Source organism: Babesia bovis, chromosome 2 (assembly GCF_000165395.2).
Source record: "Babesia bovis T2Bo chromosome 2, whole genome shotgun sequence".
NCBI classification, from domain to species: Eukaryota; Apicomplexa; class Aconoidasida; order Piroplasmida; family Babesiidae; genus Babesia; species Babesia bovis.
This window is the reverse complement of record NC_010574.1, coordinates 690,015-711,951: the sequence shown is the minus strand read 5'-3', so window position 1 is coordinate 711,951 and position 21,937 is coordinate 690,015. Positions and strand designations below refer to the sequence as shown.

Here is a 21,937-nt window from a genome sequence, read left to right as displayed (position 1 = left end):
GCAACTTGCTATGTGTAAATTCTTTCGTTTTAGAATTGTTGTGTAACGGAAATGTTTCTATGTTTGGTAGTCTTCGCCTTGTGGCGGAATGACGCCTTGCCACAACTTTGTGTAGATGGCTTGTGCTTCTTTTTGAAATCAACCCCCTTTGGCAGCGGGTCCTGTAGCGTTAATATAACTTATTACTGCATTACACACCAATTCGTCGAGTATTGAGTGAATGTGCTCCGATTCGGCGTTCATGGCTACTGATCGCTGTGCCTCCTCTTCCGGCACGTCTTCTATGTAATCTTCTGGCAGATGCAGTGGCGGTCGTATTTTCCCAGGTTCCTGGATAATATTAGATCACAACAATGTAGATATACCTCTGGATCTACGGCGTATATGTATTTCCGGTTTGGTTTATATCTTGTTGCAATGGGTTTTGGTGACCTTAATCTGAGACCGCCTGTGGCTATATGTTAATTTAACATCTGTGATACCTTTTGAAGTGACGAATTTGAGTATTGCCTTGTCCAGATATGCCATGTCTATGTTGTATTCCCTGGGATTATATACGTCATGGTCACCGTGACTTACACAGCCATGTTGTAGAGATTAACGAGGTCATGGCTTTCAGGGCGTTTTTGTGACCGTGTTGGTGGATTGTGTACTGCATCTTCACACCACTTTGTAAGTGCCAGTAGGAACTCCTGTAGAATGTGAGAATATAGCATTCAACAGTAGTACGCAGCCGGTTCACTTGGCCTGAATTGCTAACCTTTGACACTGCGTCCATTAGACGTAATTGATTGAGGCAGTCGAACGGGTCTGCCAATTGGTTAACTCCTGCTGTTCCATTTAGCTCCTTGGTTTGCTACAGATTCTGAGAAGTGCTACATTATCCTACCTTAACAAACTCGTTTACCAATGCATTGTGATAAGGTTCATATTTTATTTGTTGCGATTTTAGTTGTTTCGTAGCGTCCATGAGCTCCTGTATTGTCATCAACTGCAGCTCCTTCTGCTGCCATTCGTCAAGAACAAGATAGAAGGCCTCGTCTGCTATATCCATCTGTCGTGCACATGCTGCAACCTGGCATAGTTCAGGATATCTCAGTATGCTAATGTTAGTGCACAGGCCTCTCGAAAGCGCTGCAATAAGCTGTGGGTTCCGTATTTGCCACTGTGCTAGACATTTGAACACAGCTGCATATTCGGGTCCAGTGAGCTTCTCACTGTACTTTATCATGCTGTAGAAGACCTCCATGAAAAGTTGCTCTGGGAACCTTCCAAAGCGACCGAACACATCAACTGCCTGCATAAGGTGTCTTGGTTCCATGCGGTGTACTTGTGTCGTAAGATGGCTGGCCATCTCCGATACCAGTGTCCGATCATCTAGCTTAGCTTTGGCAAAACACTCTAGTACAGTCAGCGCGTCAAAAAACTTGAACTGCGCTGATGCCTTTAGGCAAATTGCGGCTGCTTTGGCCCAAAAGTATGTATCTGTGACTTTTGCGGTTACTGCGTCTTCTAGAAGCACGCTCATTTGCCTGGGAGTCATAGACTCCATACGTCCGATATCGGAGAACACCGCTGCACTGGACATGGTCGAGTACAACGGGGAATCCTCGTTTTTATGTTCCAGTGACACCGCATCTCCCGAGAAGCATCGGCTAACTGCTCTGTTAAGATGCGGTACATTTAACATCCTGAGTCTACTAAGCCTTGTTGCAACGGAAGGGTTGCAAACCCGCGCAATATACGATGGCAAAGCAGAAACGTAGCTGATTATCATTTTGTAACAGTATAGTAGCGACTCATTCAATTTGTCATCCTAGAAATGGACAAGACAACTAATTCACCGTTCTTCCCAAATTGTAGTCAGTTTTCTACATACTCTTGATCTCCATAACTAATATAGCTCTGATGTATATCCTAGCAAATTCCTAATATCATGGCATCCTTTAGAGCATTAGAGCACATTCGGCAATGCAATTCGTGTAATCCATTTTCTATGGTAACATTTATCTCACTAACACATCCATATTATTAATCAATAAATGTAGCAACAGATTCCATAAATAAGGTCTAGTAACAATTAGTGCCATAATACAGTAGGAATGCCCGTCAATATGATTCTATAATGACACCAATTTCATACACATTTAATATATATACCAATGGATAACTTGGATGTGTCATATGATACAGCTTCTGGCTATAGTGACAATGACTTTGACATTGTTGAGCACTTTTCGGATGATGACGCTCCATCGGCAGATTTCAAGCCAAAGGCTCCCAGGGACCCCGATGGGCGTGTTTCAGGATTCCCTCGGGCTCTACATAGAACTATGATGCCACATCAACTTGGATGTGTCAATTTAGATAAACCAAAGACAGATCATGTTGATCATCGTTCTGGGCACCCAAAGGTGTCATTTGATGACGTTGACTATGGCATCCCAGATATATCTACTATGAGTGCAGAGGAAATCAATGAACACCAAGCATACATACGTGAGCGTCTTGGGAAAGATAATTGTGACTTTTTAATACGGCGTCGATTGCAAAGGTATGTTATTGTTCGTATGTCTAATCTTTGCAGACTTGGTTTGACACCAGATTTGCCGCAAAGTGATGGGCATACAGATGCCGGTACTAATAGAGAAACTTTATCCAAAGCAGAATCCAACAAAATTACTTGCTCTAGCGACATTTGGTTCAAATCTTCTAATTTTGAATTCCAAAAGCTGGAATGGACAAATCCAGTTGAGTCAGTTCAGGATGAGAGTTCCCTTGATCCGTCATCATTACGTTTGCATGAACTTCGATTTGATTTTGACGGTAACTTGCTGGATGGTCATGCCTCCGACAGTCACCGGCACGACACCGCTTTGTATAACCACGGTGACGACCCTCACAAACCTGGCTACACTATACTTGAGTTAATCGGGCTTCTACAGAGTACTTTCAAGCCTCAGGTGAAACTTGCCACTCGTACACTTTGCAATATAGTTTCCAGGGCAATACTAGGTCCACGGTGCTACTTTGGTTACCCAGCCACTCGATGGTCTAATTACATACACAACGATGTGGACCTTGTATGCCGTATGGGTTTTGTTTGTCTCGAAAACTTCGGTAACGTCCAGATAGTTGCTGACGCTCTTAGGGCTATGGCAATACTGCTTTTCGGTGACTTCAGTGATTTATCCGGGGACGGTACGAATTTGTTACTCACATTCAACGAGCTACTATTTGGTTTGTTACCTAATAACTTGGATGTCTACAGTCACAATTCAATGGTTTTTGATTTCCAGGGTACTGATAATTTGTACGATACGTTACGTGGGATTAATGCCACTGCTGGAAAACATTCATCCAACGAGGTACTATACCAGTTTTTCAGTGATGTTCTAAAAGGGGCATTAGTTGGCATGGATGCTGATGATATAAATACCAGGCTTCCTGGTGAATATGACCTCCACTCTTTAGTCTACTTGTTGGCTCACTGCGGGTTCATATCACATCTGTGTATGCTGTTAAAGAGGCACATGGATAACGTCGCGCTGCTATCGTCAATATGCTTGGTTGTTAGTGGCATTTTATCACGTTTCGGACCGCCATTAGCACGCGCATTGTGTGAGTATCCTGAATTCACTGATGTCTTGGGCCAGCTTATACATCTACAGATATACGGTACAAGGCTTAACCTGGATTATCAAAGTTCCGTGGATATATCTAGTGGCGCGTGTTTAAATCTGGCATGTAGTACTCTGTGTTTTCTACGGCTTTTGTCTGGTATGTACCCACCCTGCTTTCAGGATGTATTGGACCCGATGGGTAGCGTAGCACTGGTAAAGCAGACGCTATCCATAGCATTCCGGAGTGATATAGATTCAGTATACAATTTAATGGATAAACGTGATGGTACCATGTATGCTACCAGTAAACCTGCGGCTATATGTGGCATAATGGCATTGCGTTGTCTTAGTACCTGGTGTGCCGTAGGTGTCCATTACGACACCTTGGACGAGTTGGCATCGGCATTCCAGTATGAAGTATACTCGCTACGTGCTATATCTAGTACAGAGACCCGTGTGAATGGTATCACAGACTCAACGCCCAATGACAAGCTCTTGGAATTCCTGGGTACTACTGGTCTTAACATGGCACATGTATGCCTCCACCTGGAGCTGCTTTTGGAATCTGACTTTGGCAATCACATACTATACTGGTGGGACAGTGCTCATCTCCGTGATTTAATATTGGATTTGTGTACTCTAGAAAATCCATCCTACTACCCTTGGTCATCAGTCATAATGCTGTTTGCTCTCCGGCTATACTGTGCCTATTGCCATCATGGCACTAATGTTACACTGGATAATACACTCCTTGGGTCCATAGAAGGCTTCTTTTTACGACATTTATCTAAAGATGGAACAATGTCTCTGCCACGCGCTTGGGATTCCATGGAACTTGTAGTACCCTTGTATTGCCATAACCCACAAAGTGGCAATATACACAGGATAGTGTCCTTCTCAAGTGCCATAGAAGCTGTATCCAGAGTCGCTACACCCGCATTGCTTCTTGAGTCGTGGTTAGAACTGCATTCCCTGCATAAGGTACCGGTACCGAGCGGTACCTTAGTACAATGTAAGCATCTAGTGGACATGATGTGCTCTATCATCGTTGAATACCAAGAGTCAATATCCACTGACAGCATGGTACTTTCAAAGCCAGTGCCGATGATGCATCCATGGGCCAGTTTCATTTGTACCTACGTTCAATTGGTTCTAGACTCTGGTACCCCCAAGGAAAATGGGAACCTAATGGAACTGTTGCTATCCGCATTGACTATATCATCTTGCTACAGTACTACTGAGTCATTACTGCAGCTTCTATATGGCATTTGCGAACTTGGCGGCAACACGACCATACAGGATAGCGCTAATGGCTATTTAGAGGACATGCATTACTACCTAACATTCAATCGCAAGTTAATCAGTTGTTCACTGGGACACGGCAACATGCCAACGTTGAATTTTGCTGCGTTCATACCAGTGCTATCCATGGGCATCATATCAAATTCTATTGATAACTTCAAGGTCACCGGTTTAATGTCATCGTTGCTATCACGGGATGCATTCAGAGGAACGTTACTCAAACGAGTTCCTTATGTGAGCGTACCTGAGCTTTTTCTAGGTTTAGTTGCATCAAGGGTTGCGGATACAAATTGGAATCTTGAGGAATACAGTCTGAGCCTGCTTGAGACCCTGGTATTCAAGGATCTGGAAAGCCGAATGCCGCTACCATCAGACAGAGTCGTGGAGCCTAACAAGGTGACTGACTACCTAAGGAAACACCAATCTACTGGGAACTATAAGAAACTCATGTCACAGGAAGCACTCATGAGGACGGCGTCATCTATACTTAGGCAGTTCAAACATGGCCATGGCGACTCTCTATTTGTCGTTGCTGCTCTCATGCTGCTGATATCGGTTTATTCATACGAGGAGTGTGCCAGGATGCTATGGTGTGATACTGAGCTTATGTGCCTAGTAGGTCGTAATGTATCCGTGGAACTGGACACCCTGGAACTCAGGTGCGCGCATCCCGATGGTTGTATATCACTAGGTACTGTATTCATGTACCTCCCGGAGTTCAACTCAACGGGGCAGATTCGCAATGCGCAAAGTCGCTTAATGCGTGAGTTTGGTATGTCGAGTGATACCGACCCAGCTACCAGTAACGCCATAGCGTTCCTGTGCCTGGTAAATCAGGAATAACACTGTGGATGCGCTGGGAATACCACTGATCTCTGATGGGTACCACCAGTATATTATCGCAGAGTTGAGAACTTCATTATTTATCACCGATATCACCAGGATTCCAATATACAGGCTCTAAGGGACACTGATAAAGTTGATGTGTACTACAAGTTTGATATCCAAGGTGCGGAACGAGCTGTTACACACTGTGAAAGCATAAACTACTCCTTCAGAAACTTGCTGGAAGAGTCCTGAATGCTTCCTCGTCGCGGTATACCGCGAACGCATTTCTATACCAGCATTGGCAGCTCCAAACACTAGCTGTTTGATGGCGCCACAGCTGTGGGCATCGGCGTCTATACGCCTAGAACACCAACGACACATACGGAGCGTATATACCAAAATAGGCCCAATGTGTAAACTGAACCTAAATTCTCGGTATAATACACCCATGGAATCCCTGGTAATATGGATTTATATGGAATATCGTTGCTATAACATGTTGCCGCACATAGCCTCTTAGGTCTCCATCGCCGCGCCTGGGGCGAAGACAGTTGAGCGTATACCCTACGGTCGAATCCATGTAATTAGCACTTGAATGTTTTTCCGGACGGACTTATCGGGTAAGTTCATCGCGTTGGTGCCTGTTTGACTTTTGTGAGCTTTTCTGGTGATCATGGCCGTTGATACTCGCCGTATTATTTTAATGGCCTTTGACAAAAATCTGACTTTGCGGTATCATAAGTGCCAGAAAGCTCGAATACATCTATAGGTTATCTATCTGGTGTATAATTTCTATGGAATAACCATGGGTGTATAAATATTGTGCAGATTTTTCGAATTTATACATAACAGCAGCACCATTTCGGGACTACTGTCGTTGAAGGGAAGATGAGTAACAGTGTTTTGGACTACAAGGGTGTCCTCACCGGTGGCCATACCGGCTGGGTGACTGCTATTTCTTGTCCTGGCAGAAGTGATATAAATACTGTGATTTCTGCTTCTAGAGGTATGTTCATATACTTAATTCCACGTGATGATTGGGACCCAGCTCACTCTAAGGTGTGGCCAATGCTGTAAAAAAGTCCTATTGTGACCTTTTGGGGTCATACTGATTGTGGTTTTCATTTGTTAATATATAATTTAACTCAGATAAGAAGATTATGATCTGGGAGGTCTACGACAATGAAATTGAGGGTGAAATCGGCATCGCTAAGAAGTCTCTTACGGGGCACTCACAGACTATTCAAGATGTAACCATGTCATTTGATGGTCTTTTTGCTTTATCTGGTTCTTGGGGTAGGTTGGAAATATAACATTCTAACCTGTCCAGACAACACTCTGAGGCTTTGGGACCTCGTGAAGTGCAAAACTGTGCACGTATACAACGGTCACACTAGTGATGTCTACAGCGTAGACTTCAGTCCTGACAATCGTCAAATCATTTCCGCCAGCCGTGATAAAACTATCAAGTTATGGAACACTTTGTCTGAATGCAAGCGTACAGTTCAGAATGCGCACAATGACTGGGTTTCTTGTGTAAGGTTCTCTCCTAACCCACATGAGCACGTATTTGTCTCCGGTGGTTGGGACAAGATCGTTAAGGTTAGTATTTCGTTATAGTCTGTAACATCTATAGGTCTGGGATCTTGCTAACTGCAACCTTAAGTTCAACCTTAGTGGACATGAGGGTATCGTTTCATGCACTTCTATTTCTCCAGACGGTTCACTTTGTGCTTCTGGTGGTAAGGACGGCATCGCTCGTTTGTGGGACATGAAGGAAGGCAACAGCCTGCATTTGTTGGAGGCTGGTTCTCCTATCAATGCTCTCTGCTTCTCTCCTTGCAACTACTGGCTTTGCGTGGCTACTGACAGGGCCATTAAGATCTGGAACTTGGAAAACAAGAACGTGCTCGCTGAAATCACTAGCGACAAGCCTAAGAAGATTGGCCTTCCATGGTGTGTGTCTCTGTGCTGGAACGCTGATGGCAGCACGCTTTTCGCTGGATCCACTGACGGTACTATATATGTCTACCAGGTCAACAAGAACTACAGCTACATGGGAAATTAACTCTGAAATAATTATTTTTCATCATATTCGTTCCCCGTGCGCATTATCTGTATACATATAGGGCTACGCGCCCATGTGAATCTAGACATTATAATAAAATGACGGACGATGCTGATATCAGAATACAACGCATAGGTGTAGACTTAGAGGCGCCTTCCGAGAGCTCGGTAATTGAATTCCACTGCGAACGAATCAAGCGCATCGAGAACCTCGAGCGCTGCACAGCCCTTAAGGTACTCTACACATCGATGTTATACAACGAATAACAGAAGTTAGCAATTGTATCCAACCTAGTGGAAAAGATTGAGAAACTGGACAGCAATACTGCCCTGGAGACGCTTGACTTGTACCAGAACAATATAAAGATTATTGAAAATATAGGACATTTACACGCATTACGGTAGGTTGTGTACAGCGGGAAACATATACATGAAGCGTACTCGACGTCTCATTCAACCAAATCGAGGTCATAGAGAACCTTGAGAGCCTAATTAACCTCCGTGAGCTCTACCTCACCAATAACAAAATCGCAACTGTGAGTATACGCGATTTCATGTAAATTTTGCAGGTGGAAAACTTGTGTATGCTTAAGCAACTGGAGTTGCTGGAACTGGGATCCAATCGGATACGCGAATACGGAGACATCGGAGCGCTTACCGCGCTTAAATCACTGTGGTTAGGCCGAAACAAGATAACTTCCATGCAAGTTCCACCTCTGCCTATGCTGAACAAATTAAGCTTGCAAAATAACCGTATCGACACTTGGGATGAACGGTTAGCAACTGGATGCCCAATGCTATCGGAACTGTACCTTAGCTTCAATGGACTTAAGGAAGTACCCGCGTGGATCAACACAATGGTAAAAATGTGTGATATCGATTATATATAACCCAGAAAATGCTAAAAATCCTGGACCTCGGGAACAACCAGATATCGAAGATAAATATCACAGAAGACAATATTTATATAGAGGAGCTCTGGGTAAGAAAGTGGCATAAGACAATGACCTTCTACAGCTTAACGATAACGCTCTTGAGGAAGAAATTGATATAGAGCCGTTGCGCCGATTTTCTAGGCTAAAAGTGCTATATCTAGAGCGCAACCCGATCCAATCGAAGCTTGGACCCAGTTATCGCAACCGAGTGCTTCATATACTTCCACGTAGGTCACCAGCGCTGCACATTGGTAATTCCCAACTAGAAATAACACAACTGGATGCCCTGGAAGTCAGCGGTCGGGTTTGTGTTGACTGACCTTGCACCCGGTGTTGAAATAAGACACACACACTATAGTATGGCCTTTACGCCATCGCAAGCAGCGCACAGCGCTGTTCAACGGGTATTGGACAGCATCAAAAAACAGGCTGAAGAACGCGCTTTGAGGCATTCCCGAGCTAAATTGAAAGGTGATTCCACGGCCTTGTCTTCTAGAAGCTATGTACGGAAATCGAATAACGGCATATCTCCAAAGGTGGTTTACAATGTCCAACAAAGAGCGAGGAGCACGGGTGACTACTTTACTAGACTGGTAAACAGCTCACCTAAGCCAAGGGTGCTACGAAGCGCCAACCACCCGGTGGCTATACATCTATATAAGCTAGCACACAGTGCGGCATACAGGTATGAATCTATATTCGAGGTGATAGTTACTTTCAGGAAGTATCGCAAACTAGTTCTGCTCACCAGTACCAAACTGATACGGGAGTACTGTGAACGCCATGGAGCATGCAGCAGAATATACACCACTTCCTATGAAAACCCAGTGCTCCTGGAGCCTAGTGTACGCGCAGAAAGGGTAATTGTATGTTCCGATAAGTTGCTGCAAAAGGTGAGCCCCTGGCATAGCAATCTCAACGTGTCACAGGTCGCAGACCTCCACTCTTATAAGGGCGGCGTTGTTGCGGAAGTCCCATATCCACAACCGGCACAACACCTAGGGCAGGCAGCACTCGTGCTATGCGTAGCCCCAAAATGCAACGCGGCTCGTGATAACGGCGCGACGGCTACGCTAGTACGTACCGCACACGCGCTGCAGTGGCAGGCATTGTGGATGCTCAAACACGGGGAGCATGACCTGCTGAACCCAAGAGACATCCGGGCATCTCAAGTAAGGTGTATGGCTAGAAACAATATATGTGCTTAGAACTGCCTTGATACGATGCCATACGTCGTGGGAACCGCACAAGAAGCAATCAAGTTCGCAAAAGACAACGATCTGCTTATAAGTATATGCTGCGACGGCGGGTTCAACCTGAACTCAGACCGAGCTCAAAACATCATCAAACAACATCGCGGGATGCTGCTGCTAATAGGCAAACAACCCAAGGTTGGTACGATTCTGAAGTGAAATATGCTGGATCAGGAGCTTTTGGAAGCCGCCGTCAAGTTTGATGTTACAGGTGGCAAGCCAATCATCAGCCCTGAGAGGAAGACGCATATGTATAACCTGGATACACATGTCAAAAGTGCTATTCTCATGTATCTCGTGCGCAAAAACATGCACGTTACAGCACCGAGGTCCCCGTACCTATCTCAGAAGGTAGTACGCCACGAGCCTTAGCCAACTTGTTCTGCACTTGCAAACGTCGCCGACGCACAATAACCTCTTTGCGGCGAGAGCTGTGAACCACCCGCGCGTCCACACCGTTCATACGGTATATTGCACTAGCACCGTCGCCGCGACCGACGTAACGCTGCAGTGATAGAAAACCAGAACCATAGTTAATAGGGCCAATGCGACCATCATGGCGACGGTCCTCAGAGGTCTGACGCGACACGTCAACGCGAGCTGATTTCGCTACACGATACGCACCCAAACCTTTACCGGTGGACTTGCGATAAGTGCCATCACCATACCGCTTTGGACGAAAACGCTTTGAACGAATCACCACGGGAGTGCCATCAGACATCTTCAGGCCGTGCCACATGTCACTGGGATTGTCACATAAGTTCACGCAGGTGTCGTGCTTGATGTTCACCATCACGCAAGTAGAACTCACGTCACTCCCATGGCTACTGCTCAAGTTACGACGCTGACTACGACCACCCAGGGATGAGCCACGAAGACGGTCGGCACGCTGCTTCACAAACCACAAATAATTCGGGTCATCAGAAAACATCGACTCGCTCTTCTTCAGATCATTAACGTCTGAGAATGGCGAACACGTGCTTTCCTCGGCATCCAATAAGCATTGTAAATCAACATTTCGCAAACTCACAACCTTGGTTGCCGTGGCGCCCACGGCGTCCAGTGATATCGAATCACAGAACTCGCCCAAGCAGGGACCTGCCATCGTCACACACTGAGCTTAAGCGGCTACATCATGCTTACTATTTACATTACATAAACACGTACCGAATGTGCCGAAAAGCGCGGCTAAAAATAGCCAACGAACTATTAAGTGACAGTTTATAATCGCATAACGGTGAATAGAAATCAATAGATATATAAAAAATTACGCCTGTACCGTAAACGGATACCAGACGTGAATAAAAGTTCAAGTACCTTGCGAGACGCCGCCTACAAAGGATTCCACCTAATTGAAAACCTGATATGATAGGGCTATACAAAACCCTATCTACAGCAAACGTTCGCTATAATGTTTGTATTTCGGCCCAAAGAGCCTAATAATAAGATTGAAGTTCGAGTACAGGTGAAACCACCATGAGAGACGTATATATGGGGTACAAAATAAAAAACAGAACAAACCCAAAAAGCAAACGATAGTACATTAACAAAATAAATGAAAAACGCTAGATATTGTATTTTGATGTGTATTATCTAGGATTTTTGAAAATATTGACTAGGTACACTGGTGTGCCAGGAGGCACATTATGGTATATACATGTAATTAAAAGCGTTTTACAGATCCTATACCTCGTAAATTTTCAATTGATATATAATATCAATGAATTTGTTCTTCTATCACGGGGAAAATAAAAATAGGGCAGATGTGTCATGATTATTTCCCCTAACAAGACACATTGAATTGTTGCTTTGTAGCAACACATTGATAATAACGATTGGCTGTATGTATATTAGCTCCATAAAATTGTAATGTGCAACCATATGACACCCATTGGCGAAAATATTTCCTGTACTAACATATCTACTGTAAGGATTCTATCGGGTCGGATTACTAAAATATTGATTTAATACTAGATCTAAGGGACGCTATATCCGTTTAGGTCACTGTATGCGTATTTTGTACTAGATCGATATCTTGTCTATTGCAACGTGTCTGATTTAACTCTAGATTGATAGAGTCGCGATTTCACAGAATAAGGTACCATTCAATATCATAACACATTATATCCACTAATTCTATCGCTATATATTGCCATGTATAACATTCCCGGGACATACTGTTGCAACGCGCGCCCACACATTTTTGCAGTAGCTCATGTATAACCATAGCAATTTATATCATATTAGCGCGCTCCAAAAATGAAAGGAGACGCTGAAGCTACGTTATCGGCAGTGGCGTCGAACCATCCCGAGTTTACAACCCTGGTCGATGGAATAAAGCATTACCTGGAAGTTAAGTACTACCATGAATTAACAAACGCTTTGATCGAACTTGTGAACTCACCAAACATAGCCTGTGATGACAAAATCAGGGTGTTTGAAGTCATTGTGCATCCCATTAAGGACTCACTCAACAAACTGAGGTTCGCACAAATACTGGCAACATGTTCAGAAAATCTAGGTAGGTCGCGACCTAATACTAAATAACGCTATACAGACTCAAAGGTGGCATTAGAACACCTTTGTAAGTACGACTCATTCCTAGAAAATGAACTAGAAGCGCATATAATGCACCAAATCGCAAAGGTATGTTACATTGCAGGCTTTGTAAATACCACAGGCACATCACATGGTTAAGTCAAATCAAATCAAGGACTGTGACCAATTACTCAATGATATCAAGGAGAAAGTAGAAGCACACTTGAATATAGACATATCAGTGCACGCAGCCTACCATAAAGCTGCAGCACAACTGCACAAGGTATGTAGATATGCTGTTTGCCACAAGACCTACAGGCAACTAAAAACTTCTCGCTGTGCTACCAGGAGTGGATCATGTACCTAGCGTACACTAGTCTGAACGATATACCAGAAAGTGAAAGGAAAAACATCGCCATGGAAATTACAATCTGTGCTGTAATAGCAGAAGATAGCTTCGGATTTGGTGAACTTATACACCAACCGATTATAGAAGCATACCTCAAGGAAGGTGAACATCAATGGTTATACGATCTGTTGCAAATATTCAACGAAGGGCAATTAAACCAGTTTGACGACGCCATGGAACGATATCGCGGACAAATATTGCATACAGTGGGTGTATATACAACAGCAATAACCAACACAGGAACTTGCCGGTAAAGAGCCACAACTAAGGCATAAATTGACCCTGATATCACTACTTAACCTCGCTTTCAGTAAACCCAGTAAGCAGAGGACACTGCATTTCCAGGATATTGCTCAACACTGTGCAATTCCCTTGTACCAAGTAGAACCCCTAGTACTCAGAGCACTGGCACTCAAGTTAATCAAAGGCCATATCGACCAGCTACAGCAAACAGTAAACATCACCTGGCTACAGCCCAGGATACTGGATATGACAAAGTAAGTTAGTTTATATTGGTTCCAAACAATACAGATTGCAAAACCTGACTGCGAAACTACAAGATTGGATTGAAGCGACTAATAACATAGTCATTAACCTAGAAACAATGACGAACACAGAAGCTTAGCTAATGCTAATATTTCATATCCATGTGACTACGCACTGGTCAGTGCGATAACGCTGGCAAATGCTGACTTTGTCAGCGGGTACAGCCGCCTCTGAGCCTTTACCATGGAGGTAGTCCATTAACCCAGCAAAGGCTATCATGGCCCCGTTGTCAATGCAGTAACGCTCGTCCATGGGATAAAGACGAGCACCACGAGATTCAGCCATGGCACTAGCCATCGACTGTAAACGTAAATTGCAACCAACACCGCCAACAACCAATAGCTCATTAGCACCCACAAAGGACATTGCACGCTCAGTCATCTCAATTAACATCGCAAACATGTGTTCCTGAACACTGAAGCATAGGTCACAGGTAAACCTAGAAAAATCAGATTCCGTAATCTCACCAGACGATAGTAAATTGCGCTCACGCTCTATCAGTTGTTCACAGTATGTAAGCAACCCACTGAGTGAGCAGTCCATGCCCTTTACTGCAAACGGTAAAGAAATCAATCGCTCGCCGGAACGAGCTGCAACCTCTATGGAATACCCTGGCGCAGGCTTGTTAGGCAGCCCTAAAAGACGAGCTAAACGGTCTAGTACATTACCAGCAGCAACGTCCAAAGTCTCACCGAGAACACCGTAAACACAACGAACATGGTCATATGATATCACCTGGGTGTTACCACCGGAAACGTACAACACCACCGGTAAACGATAGCCACTTAGATGACGACCCATCTCCACATGGCCAACACAATGATTCACAGGGACTATTGGAGCACCAGTCAGAAAGTGGACAGTCTTAGCAGCAATGGAACCAACATGAAGACCTGAACCCATCCCAGGTCCACGAGTATAACATATCAATGATATCTGCGATAGTTTTATACCAGCCGTAGACAGTGCCTCCCGAAGCACGGCAGATAGGTTCTCACGATGGTGACGAGCTACATGTCTAGGAAGAAAGCCCTCACCATCAGGAGCTGAATACGTCTTCCGGACATTGGATAGTAGTACTCCATCACCACGAACAACAGCAATGCCTAACTTGTTGGCACTACCCTCAATACCTAGAACAAAGAAGTCCTCTAAGGACTTCCCAGACATTGCGATGTGTTATTTATATCGAATATCTAATGGATAGCATTAACGTAAACTGCGTTAAGTGAAAGGCTCTATATTATAAAAGATGTGCATAGGAATTCATTAAATAAATGAAGTGTGTAACTTCCCAGGGGCAAATGAAGTTGACATTTCATTACCTGATTCTAGAAGACGCTCGTATTTAGCTCGGTCAATTCCCGAAGCTAACTCAAGCTCCTTGCGGTCAAACACACGCCAAGGCTGGGATGATTCTTTATCAGACTCCCTGGATAAGGCAACCTGCTCACTTGCAGGCTTGCCCCAAACGTCGCGAGAAGCATGACGAGATATAAACTCCTTCTGCATGTCCTCGTAACCAACGAAAAAACCTTGCTCATGCATCTCACGCAAACTTAAGAGTGACCCAGAATCTATATCAACACTGGGTGTGTCATTATCCGTTGGTGTTTCAGGAGCACTTACTGCACGAACGTAGGTACCCTGGAGTTCTGCCTTATGACGAATGTAGCTCAATTTCTCATCAAAAGCGTCAATGAATGATATACTACACTCCGCAGGTTTAGTTAACATATTGCCCTCACGATTGAGGTAAAGAGCTCGACCCAAATGTCTAAGCTTTTTCCGTACCTGGTTGTCAGCATATTGCGATAAGTCAACACTACTCCCGGAATCTAGTTTTCCAAAGAAATCTCGGAGACCAGATTCAAAATCACACTTGCGTACTAAATCCGTACAAATGCGAATGAACTCAGCTTGCTGGTATATATAGGGTAGTCCAGGTCGCGATTTTGCGATACTACCTGTTGATGAACTGGCATTAAGAAGTGGAGTTTTAACTACATCGGCATCACAGGTATTTGGATCTTCGTAGTCAGCCGCTGCAGAGGCATCTGGGTCAACTCTATGGCCAGAACCATGGAATCCAGGCGACCTGTGTCTACGACTGCCTGCAGCTTCCTTTGTACCGCGGCTCCTAGATCGACTTCGACTTGATAAGTGCCGTTCAACACGACTTATGGCTATGTTATCACCCTCTATGCCATGAGTATCGCCAACGGAATGCCGATATCGATTAGACTTCATTATAACAATAATTCAGTAAAATCTACACTGCGCAACATTAAGACATAGTTATATAAGCAGATATGTGCTTTAAAAACATGGTATATACTCTCTACCTCCCCATCATGTACACATTAATCAATTACTAGCACTAATAAGCGCACACATACAACTAGAAACATTCAAAACACAACCTCCCTAAAGAACAAAGTACCAGAGAACTATATCTCTAAACACCGAACTCGGGAGATGTGTAACAACGGTGTCGCGACGCTAAATGAAACACAGTAAAGATGGCAAACGATACCAGCGCAAGCCTTAGACAAGTGGTCAACCTAATAGTAAGTGCAATACAAAACGAGTTAACACCCACAGGACGAACTTAGAGATATCGGTCTACACAAATATATCAATCTGCCAAGAATATGTGTAGCGGGAACACAAAGTAGCGGCAAAAGCAGCGTGCTAGAAAGCATAGTAGGTATAGACTTCCTGCCAAGAGGTGATGGCATCGTCACAAGAAGACCTATCGAATTCAGATTGTGCAAATTGACTGACGAAGATGAATCAGGTAATATAAAACCATACATTATATTCGATGGAAATGGAGAACGATACTATGATTTCGAAGCTGCAAGACAGCATATAGAAAGTTTGACAAATGAAATAGCAGGAGCGAATAAAGGAATAGTAGACGATCCCATAGTGCTATCGGTGTATTCTCCAGATTGCCCAGATCTGTCGCTTATCGATCTACCCGGTGTCACAAGAGTACCATTGAAAAATAGTGACCAAACAGATGATATAGAAGCACTGACAAAAGATATGATAATGAGATATGCAAAGGATCCACGTACAATTATATTGGCAGTAGTAGCAGCAAACGTAGACATGTCAACAAGCGATGCTCTGCAATTGGCTAGAAGAGCAGATCCACTCGGTGTTAGAACACTAGGAGTTATCACCAAGATCGATCTTATGGATAGAGGAGCAAACGCTGTAGCAATGCTACAAAACGATGAAGTACCACTTAGATTGGGATATACAGGAGTTAAAAATAGATCAGCAAAGGATATCGCAGACGGTGTAACTATAAAGGAGGCACTGGAACTGGAACGCAAATACTTCTCCGAGCATAAGGTGTATAAGCACCTCAAACCAACACTCTGGGGAATACCGTCATTAGTAGATAAGCTCACTAAAGTATTGTACAGGCATATCAGCACTGTATTGCCAGATCTCAAAGCTGAAATATCGTCCAGAATTAAATGTACCGTCAGCAAACTTGAAGCTTTAGGTGAGTCGGCGCCAACAGGAACCACGGAACGAGTGCAACTGCTGTGGCAAATGACAACTGACTACTGTGAAGTATTCGGGGGGATTATTAAAGGAAGGTATGTGAGCAGCTTGCATGACTTCGTTGACAAGGATGCCGTCACGGGGATGCAAATAAGGACTATATACAACGAACTGCTGGAACCATACACGACACAAAAGGTATTCGACCAGATGACAGATGTTGAAATAGATCAAGTTATACAAATGCACGAAGGTGATAGCCTGCCGGGGTTCCCAAACCCAGATACCTTCGAATACCTAATACTACCACAACTACAAAAACTAGTGCCACCAGCCATAGAGTGCCTGGAAAGAGTGCAACAGACACTAGATCTGTTAGCAATGAAAGTGTCACAACGAGTATTCGCAAGGTTCCCACTGTTATGCGAAAAGGTACTCAACCTGTCCCAAAACATATTCCAGGAAGAAACACAAAATGCTAGAGATGTATTGGAAAAATATGTTGAATGTGAAACCATGTATATATTCACAAACGACGCACAGTACATGATGGACAATGCAGAGGAAAAGCTGGAACCACAAAAAGCAGGATATGTAATGGAAAAGGCAGCGCATATAACAGAAGCTACCGGGAAAGCTATGAATAGAGTATGGGAAGCTGCACAAGGTAAAAAAAGAAGATATAGCTCCCAGTTCATACAAGAAATAAGAAGGAGATTGAATGTATACTTCGCTATAGTACTGAGAAATATGAGAGATTCAGTACCCAAAATAATAGGACACTTTTTAGTCAGGAAAGTACAAAAGAACATGCAATATAAAATATATACAGCCCTGACGCAACAGACACAAGAGGAATTGGTAATCACCTTTGGTGAACCACCACATATTGCCAATGATAGGCAACTGCTAAAGGAACAGTTGGATGTGCTCAACAGGGCTATGAACCTGTTACAGCGTGATTTTAACGCCGTACAAAGAGATGTGGAGCTGTTTGATGCAACGTTCGACAAGGACTTAAGGAACTTTAACATCAAACCTACACAGCAGAAGCAACAACAACCTGGAAGTCCAGGAGCGACACCAGAAGATATGCAAAGGAAACATGTAACCCACCAAGTACCGCAAAACGATATGATGTCACAGCCTACAATGCAGATGCAGAATCACAAACCACAACAACAACGCTCTAAAGAAGCAACACAAAAAACAGTATACCCACATCCGCTATTCCCATGACGAACACACATACAATATTTCAATCACATTTCATTAAAATATATCGCTGTCAACAATAATGCCATGTGCAAAGTGCGAAAAGAAACTGTGCAAACTCGCGACACCGGACACAAAGCGTGATGGTATCTTGACAACAGAACTACTATAACAAGTACAGGAAATCGATGCGCAATAGGAGTCAATAAACTAGTAGAAAAACGAATACAAAAGGATAAGTACGTTTTGTGTATATAAGAACATATATAACACAGGCTGGAACCAAATAAAAACCAATGCAAAAACTGCAAAGCATTCCTACACGTTAAAGGTAAATACTGCAATGTATGGTAAGTAATCTATAAACATACAGCATATATTGACCTAGTGCCTATAAACAAGGAAGATGCCACATCTGTGGAAAGAAAATGGTAGATGTATCTAAACACCTCATGTCAGTAGTGTGACAAACATATATAAAGAGGTTAAGAAACGAATAATAAACAGGAATAATTACATCGCACTTCCGTAAAGTAACACCGTGTGCTAGGAAACAACAGACACAACTTGGTTAAAAGAAAAAGAAACTAGAATTTTCAATAATATAAATAAACATCTTTTATATGTGTATAAAATAGCAATACTAATGCTGAACTAAGTGACACACTTCCACAATAGGGCGCAAACGATCTACAGGGGGTGAGAGTTAAGCGACACAAGCACAGCAACACACCATTCAAATACAGGCTGATGCCGCGAGAACAACTCGCAAACAGCATTATAAAACATAGAGTAGGCAGTTAAAAACAGACTGCCGAAGGAATAAGAAAAACATATATAAAATGGGAGCAGACGCCCATGCCAAAACCGACCAGGCTATGCCTGCGATCGCCTATGATAAAAACGCCGTACTGCAAGAAGCTAAAGTATTCTCTAAGGTGCCAATCAACTCAAAAAAATGTATAGCGGCAATCACGAAAATACTGTACCTTATCACAAAAGGAAAGGAAACACTCACAGAAGTAGAAAGTACAGAAGTCTTCTTTGGAGCCACAAGGTTATTTGAGTCGAATGACGAACGCTTAAGGAGATTGGTGTATCTGTTAATCAAGTCAATAAAAGCTAGTGAAACTGAAATATTCATAGTAACCAGCTCGCTGACCAAGGATGTCAACTCATCAAACCATATATATCGCGCCAATGCCATCAGAGCAATGTGTCTAGTAGTCAAAAGCAATGTTGCATCACAAGTAGAAAGATATATAAAGTCGTCATTAGTAGACAATGACCAATACGTATGCTCGTCAGCGCTACTGTGTTGCATACGCATCTTCACACAAATGCCACAAGCAGTAAGACGATGGGTAAGCGAGGCTTCTACATGCCTGAATAATACCAACAAAATGGTGCAATTTCACGGAACGTTGATGATGTGTCTAGTGAGACTTAACGACAAGCAGTCACTCAGGAAGCTAGTGACAAACGTCAGCAAAAGTGGAATGGGACAACACACAGAATGCTTCATAATCAGATTCGTAGCTGCTAATTTCCATATCATGGAATCGGAATGCGTGGAAATCGTAAATGCCGGATTAAAGCACTCCAACGATGCTGTAAGGCTAGAGGCACTCAAGGCCATTGTGACACTGGCACTAAACCACTACAAACGCAATGGCGGGATGAAGGGATTTGTATTTGACATGAGAGATGTAATAACGATGTTGCAAACAATGCTGTCGTCAAAGGACCACACCATTGTGTATGCGGCAATGAGACAGGTATACCAAATAGCGCAAACATTGCCACTCATGATAAGCGTGTTGAATGGGAAAATAGAAGAAATGTTAAAACGGAAGAATAAGGACCTATCGTCAATGGCACTGCTAACATTGCTACAAACAGGAGGGGCAGAAACTATAGAACGGCTGCTGCAACAGGCTAATTCACTCTCTGGAGATTTTAAAAGAGCAGTTGCCAAGGCACTCAAAGGATTGTGCGTGTCATTCCCAGATAAACACCCAATTGTCCTCAAGTTCTTCGCTAACAATCTACGGGTTAAAGCCTCCAGAAGCTTCAAAAGCGAGATGATTGACGCCACCATGCACATTGTGGAACGAATACCCGAAGCTCAAGCCCAGGGACTTAAAAACCTATGTGATTACATAGAAGATTGCGGATACCCCGATTTAAATGCAAAGGTACTCAAGTTCCTGGGAGAAACAGTACCCAAATCACAAACACCAGAAGAATATGTGAGGTATATATATAACAGGCTACTCTTGGAAAATGCAACCGTTAGAGCAGCGGGGATAGAAGCATTGGATAATATAGTGCACGAATGCCCATCACTTAAATCGTCAGTCTCAGTATTGTTGTTGCCAACATTAAAGGACCCTGAAGAAGAACTCAGAGAAAGGGTTAACCTCACCTACGCACTCATGCTAGTAGATGAAAGAGTAGAGATAAACAATCTACCAATGGCATCCACCGTGGATTTCAAGGAATTTGAAACCAAAGTGAAAAACTCAAATACATTCAAACAACTCGCCGATGTTGTGTACGACGTCACAGAAACATTTAACATGGACGCCCTCTCCAGGTGCCTGCAAGAATGTATAGAAAATAATAATGGATACGACCAAATAGACGAAATGATGCAGCAAGCGGCAGTGGCTGGTAATATGGATGAAGGAACACAGACGACCCAAGCATATGGAGAGTACAAACCAGAGGCAGATGTACTGTCACATGTAGATGTCATCGGACAAGAAGCAACTGTAAAACCCAATCTGACAGTTCTACCACCAGAAATATTGCAAATGGTGCCGGATAACGTTACACTGATAACTTCATCAAACGTACACCTAACCGATGAAGAGGAAGATTATAGCGTAGAAGCAATTGTCCACGCCAGCCAGGAAGCACTGGTTTTGGAATTTATTATCGGAAACACATTGCCTGACCAGGTACTGGAAAATGTCGCCGTATCATTGGACTACTCGACGTGCCACAATGCAGGAAAATGGAACATAAAAGATGCTGTACCCATACCAAGCTTAAGCCTATCTGAAGAAAAAAGCGCTTACGTGGTACTCACGTCTCATAACCAAGATGAACTACCACATCTGGGCCTTCTAATGGGCATGGTCAAAGTGGATTTCACATTCGACGTGAAGTGCAGAACTGGTAGCTCCAGGAGCTATCGGGATAGTTACAGCGCAAATGACCTACACCTAGGAATAGGAATTTACTGCTCCGAATGGTCAATACCGGAAACCGATTTCGACGAATCGTGGAACAGGATAGATAAAACAGAAGAATCCGCCACATTTGGTCTGCAATTCAAAGACTTACAGGAAGCAGTGGAATGGATGCGCAAATTCTTTGGTAATAGCCTAGTGATGCAGCCTAAAGGGAATATAGACAGAATCGCTACACTCAATGTCGCAGGAAAACTGCTGAACAAATATAACTTCCTCGCAAAAGCTACAATCGCACAGGGCGACACACAAGCAATAGCACAACCTAACCTGAGAAAAGGTTGTATACTCAGACTGCAGATCAAAACGGAAGTTGATGACCTTCCAAAGATCGTGTTTGCTTTATTAGAATGAATATAATAATATAATGATGTTATACTAACACTATAACCGATATATAGCCACACACAACTCTCGAGCTACTGGCGCTATT

The 21,937-nt window shown here is 43.4% G+C and overlaps 12 protein-coding genes across 12 annotated transcripts; 8 read left to right on the top strand and 4 right to left on the bottom strand.

The window, feature by feature from the left end:
* Window positions 1-20: 20 nt before the first annotated feature.
* Window positions 21-1,916, bottom strand: BBOV_II003070 (uncharacterized protein). Its single transcript, XM_001609780.2, has 7 exons — window positions 890-1,916; window positions 761-856; window positions 580-692; window positions 483-544; window positions 366-448; window positions 199-330; window positions 21-161 (listed from the first exon to the last, which is right to left on the bottom strand). The coding sequence occupies exons 1-7, from the start codon at window positions 1,775-1,777 to the stop codon at window positions 30-32; spliced, it is 1,506 nt and encodes a 501-aa protein (XP_001609830.2). The 5' UTR covers window positions 1,778-1,916; the 3' UTR covers window positions 21-29.
* Window positions 1,917-2,129: 213 nt separating this feature from the next.
* BBOV_II003060 (RPAP1-like C-terminal family protein) lies at window positions 2,130-5,941 on the top strand. The gene is made up of 2 exons (XM_051767033.1): window positions 2,130-2,554; window positions 2,588-5,941. Exons 1-2 carry the CDS (start codon window positions 2,163-2,165, stop codon window positions 5,766-5,768), a joined length of 3,573 nt encoding a protein of 1,190 aa, XP_051623142.1. The 5' UTR covers window positions 2,130-2,162; the 3' UTR covers window positions 5,769-5,941.
* Window positions 5,942-6,326: 385 nt separating this feature from the next.
* BBOV_II003050 (Receptor of activated protein C kinase (RACK) 1 family protein) lies at window positions 6,327-7,848 on the top strand. Its single transcript, XM_001609778.2, has 5 exons — window positions 6,327-6,373; window positions 6,582-6,759; window positions 6,903-7,049; window positions 7,084-7,355; window positions 7,390-7,848. The coding sequence occupies exons 2-5, from the start codon at window positions 6,642-6,644 to the stop codon at window positions 7,819-7,821; spliced, it is 969 nt and encodes a 322-aa protein (XP_001609828.1). The 5' UTR covers window positions 6,327-6,373; window positions 6,582-6,641; the 3' UTR covers window positions 7,822-7,848.
* Window positions 7,849-7,900: 52 nt separating this feature from the next.
* On the top strand, window positions 7,901-9,092 carry BBOV_II003040 (Leucine Rich repeats (2 copies) family protein). The gene is made up of 7 exons (XM_051767204.1): window positions 7,901-8,054; window positions 8,091-8,221; window positions 8,257-8,356; window positions 8,390-8,680; window positions 8,716-8,802; window positions 8,838-8,982; window positions 9,022-9,092. Exons 1-7 carry the CDS (start codon window positions 7,920-7,922, stop codon window positions 9,072-9,074), a joined length of 942 nt encoding a protein of 313 aa, XP_051623141.1. The 5' UTR covers window positions 7,901-7,919; the 3' UTR covers window positions 9,075-9,092.
* Window positions 9,093-9,094: 2 nt separating this feature from the next.
* On the top strand, window positions 9,095-10,399 carry BBOV_II003030 (SpoU rRNA Methylase family protein). Its single transcript, XM_001609776.2, has 5 exons — window positions 9,095-9,440; window positions 9,477-9,648; window positions 9,685-9,927; window positions 9,964-10,146; window positions 10,183-10,399. The coding sequence occupies exons 1-5, from the start codon at window positions 9,115-9,117 to the stop codon at window positions 10,378-10,380; spliced, it is 1,122 nt and encodes a 373-aa protein (XP_001609826.2). The 5' UTR covers window positions 9,095-9,114; the 3' UTR covers window positions 10,381-10,399.
* On the bottom strand, window positions 10,287-11,434 carry BBOV_II003020 (uncharacterized protein). Its single transcript, XM_001609775.2, has 2 exons — window positions 11,176-11,434; window positions 10,287-11,136 (listed from the first exon to the last, which is right to left on the bottom strand). Exon 2 carries the CDS (start codon window positions 11,111-11,113, stop codon window positions 10,325-10,327), a length of 789 nt encoding a protein of 262 aa, XP_001609825.1. The 5' UTR covers window positions 11,114-11,136; window positions 11,176-11,434; the 3' UTR covers window positions 10,287-10,324.
* Window positions 11,435-12,237: 803 nt separating this feature from the next.
* On the top strand, window positions 12,238-13,597 carry BBOV_II003010 (PCI/PINT 26S proteasome regulatory subunit family protein). Its single transcript, XM_001609774.2, has 6 exons — window positions 12,238-12,529; window positions 12,566-12,654; window positions 12,689-12,829; window positions 12,865-13,161; window positions 13,196-13,452; window positions 13,487-13,597. The coding sequence occupies exons 1-6, from the start codon at window positions 12,268-12,270 to the stop codon at window positions 13,578-13,580; spliced, it is 1,140 nt and encodes a 379-aa protein (XP_001609824.1). The 5' UTR covers window positions 12,238-12,267; the 3' UTR covers window positions 13,581-13,597.
* Window positions 13,579-14,694, bottom strand: BBOV_II003000 (tRNA N6-adenosine threonylcarbamoyltransferase family protein). Its single transcript, XM_001609773.2, has one exon. The coding sequence runs from the start codon at window positions 14,669-14,671 to the stop codon at window positions 13,595-13,597; it is 1,077 nt and encodes a 358-aa protein (XP_001609823.1). The 5' UTR covers window positions 14,672-14,694; the 3' UTR covers window positions 13,579-13,594.
* A 40-nt stretch (window positions 14,695-14,734) lies between these two features.
* Window positions 14,735-15,784, bottom strand: BBOV_II002990 (uncharacterized protein). The gene has a single exon (XM_001609772.2). It carries the CDS (start codon window positions 15,749-15,751, stop codon window positions 14,771-14,773), a length of 981 nt encoding a protein of 326 aa, XP_001609822.1. The 5' UTR covers window positions 15,752-15,784; the 3' UTR covers window positions 14,735-14,770.
* Window positions 15,785-15,998: 214 nt separating this feature from the next.
* Window positions 15,999-18,291, top strand: BBOV_II002980 (Dynamin central region family protein). The gene is made up of 2 exons (XM_001609771.2): window positions 15,999-16,071; window positions 16,106-18,291. Exons 1-2 carry the CDS (start codon window positions 16,024-16,026, stop codon window positions 18,266-18,268), a joined length of 2,211 nt encoding a protein of 736 aa, XP_001609821.1. The 5' UTR covers window positions 15,999-16,023; the 3' UTR covers window positions 18,269-18,291.
* Window positions 18,292-18,311: 20 nt separating this feature from the next.
* BBOV_II002970 (Cysteine-rich PDZ-binding protein) lies at window positions 18,312-18,719 on the top strand. The gene is made up of 4 exons (XM_001609770.2): window positions 18,312-18,390; window positions 18,426-18,483; window positions 18,520-18,594; window positions 18,633-18,719. Exons 1-4 carry the CDS (start codon window positions 18,327-18,329, stop codon window positions 18,709-18,711), a joined length of 276 nt encoding a protein of 91 aa, XP_001609820.1. The 5' UTR covers window positions 18,312-18,326; the 3' UTR covers window positions 18,712-18,719.
* Window positions 18,720-19,053: 334 nt separating this feature from the next.
* Window positions 19,054-21,896, top strand: BBOV_II002960 (Adaptin N terminal region family protein). Its single transcript, XM_001609769.2, has one exon. It carries the CDS (start codon window positions 19,087-19,089, stop codon window positions 21,856-21,858), a length of 2,772 nt encoding a protein of 923 aa, XP_001609819.1. The 5' UTR covers window positions 19,054-19,086; the 3' UTR covers window positions 21,859-21,896.
* Window positions 21,897-21,937: the final 41 nt, after the last annotated feature.

Bases quoted from the DNA above. Each gene is read 5' to 3' on its own strand.
- BBOV_II003010 (XM_001609774.2), top strand. From the start codon at position 12,268: ATGAAAGGAGACGCTGAAGCTACGTTATCGGCAGTGGCGTCGAACCAT. The intron at 12,830-12,864 runs GTATGTAGATAT...CAAGACCTACAG, and splicing joins CTGCAGCACAACTGCACAAG to GCAACTAAAAACTTCTCGCT. The intron at 13,162-13,195 runs GTGGGTGTATAT...TAACCAACACAG, and splicing joins GCGGACAAATATTGCATACA to GAACTTGCCGGTAAAGAGCC.
- BBOV_II003000 (XM_001609773.2), bottom strand. From the start codon at position 14,671: ATGTCTGGGAAGTCCTTAGAGGACTTCTTTGTTCTAGGTATTGAGGGT.
- BBOV_II002980 (XM_001609771.2), top strand. From the start codon at position 16,024: ATGGCAAACGATACCAGCGCAAGCCTTAGACAAGTGGTCAACCTAATA. The intron at 16,072-16,105 runs GTAAGTGCAATA...TAACACCCACAG, and splicing joins GACAAGTGGTCAACCTAATA to GACGAACTTAGAGATATCGG.
- BBOV_II003050 (XM_001609778.2), top strand. From the start codon at position 6,642: ATGAGTAACAGTGTTTTGGACTACAAGGGTGTCCTCACCGGTGGCCAT. The intron at 6,760-6,902 runs GTATGTTCATAT...AATTTAACTCAG, and splicing joins TGTGATTTCTGCTTCTAGAG to ATAAGAAGATTATGATCTGG. The intron at 7,050-7,083 runs GTAGGTTGGAAA...TAACCTGTCCAG, and splicing joins TGCTTTATCTGGTTCTTGGG to ACAACACTCTGAGGCTTTGG.
- BBOV_II003030 (XM_001609776.2), top strand. From the start codon at position 9,115: ATGGCCTTTACGCCATCGCAAGCAGCGCACAGCGCTGTTCAACGGGTA. The intron at 9,928-9,963 runs GTAAGGTGTATG...ATATGTGCTTAG, and splicing joins GAGACATCCGGGCATCTCAA to AACTGCCTTGATACGATGCC. The intron at 10,147-10,182 runs GTTGGTACGATT...ATGCTGGATCAG, and splicing joins TAATAGGCAAACAACCCAAG to GAGCTTTTGGAAGCCGCCGT.
- BBOV_II002960 (XM_001609769.2), top strand. From the start codon at position 19,087: ATGGGAGCAGACGCCCATGCCAAAACCGACCAGGCTATGCCTGCGATC.
- BBOV_II002970 (XM_001609770.2), top strand. From the start codon at position 18,327: ATGCCATGTGCAAAGTGCGAAAAGAAACTGTGCAAACTCGCGACACCG. The intron at 18,391-18,425 runs GTATCTTGACAA...TAACAAGTACAG, and splicing joins ACCGGACACAAAGCGTGATG to GAAATCGATGCGCAATAGGA. The intron at 18,484-18,519 runs GTACGTTTTGTG...TATATAACACAG, and splicing joins AAACGAATACAAAAGGATAA to GCTGGAACCAAATAAAAACC.
- BBOV_II003060 (XM_051767033.1), top strand. From the start codon at position 2,163: ATGGATAACTTGGATGTGTCATATGATACAGCTTCTGGCTATAGTGAC. The intron at 2,555-2,587 runs GTATGTTATTGT...TAATCTTTGCAG, and splicing joins ATACGGCGTCGATTGCAAAG to ACTTGGTTTGACACCAGATT.
- BBOV_II003020 (XM_001609775.2), bottom strand. From the start codon at position 11,113: ATGGCAGGTCCCTGCTTGGGCGAGTTCTGTGATTCGATATCACTGGAC.
- BBOV_II003040 (XM_051767204.1), top strand. From the start codon at position 7,920: ATGACGGACGATGCTGATATCAGAATACAACGCATAGGTGTAGACTTA. The intron at 8,222-8,256 runs GTAGGTTGTGTA...ATATACATGAAG, and splicing joins GGACATTTACACGCATTACG to CGTACTCGACGTCTCATTCA. The intron at 8,681-8,715 runs GTAAAAATGTGT...TATATAACCCAG, and splicing joins CCGCGTGGATCAACACAATG to AAAATGCTAAAAATCCTGGA.
- BBOV_II003070 (XM_001609780.2), bottom strand. From the start codon at position 1,777: ATGATAATCAGCTACGTTTCTGCTTTGCCATCGTATATTGCGCGGGTT. The intron at 857-889 runs GTAGGATAATGT...CAGAATCTGTAG, and splicing joins TGGTAAACGAGTTTGTTAAG to CAAACCAAGGAGCTAAATGG. The intron at 331-365 runs GTATATCTACAT...AATATTATCCAG, and splicing joins TATACGCCGTAGATCCAGAG to GAACCTGGGAAAATACGACC.
- BBOV_II002990 (XM_001609772.2), bottom strand. From the start codon at position 15,751: ATGAAGTCTAATCGATATCGGCATTCCGTTGGCGATACTCATGGCATA.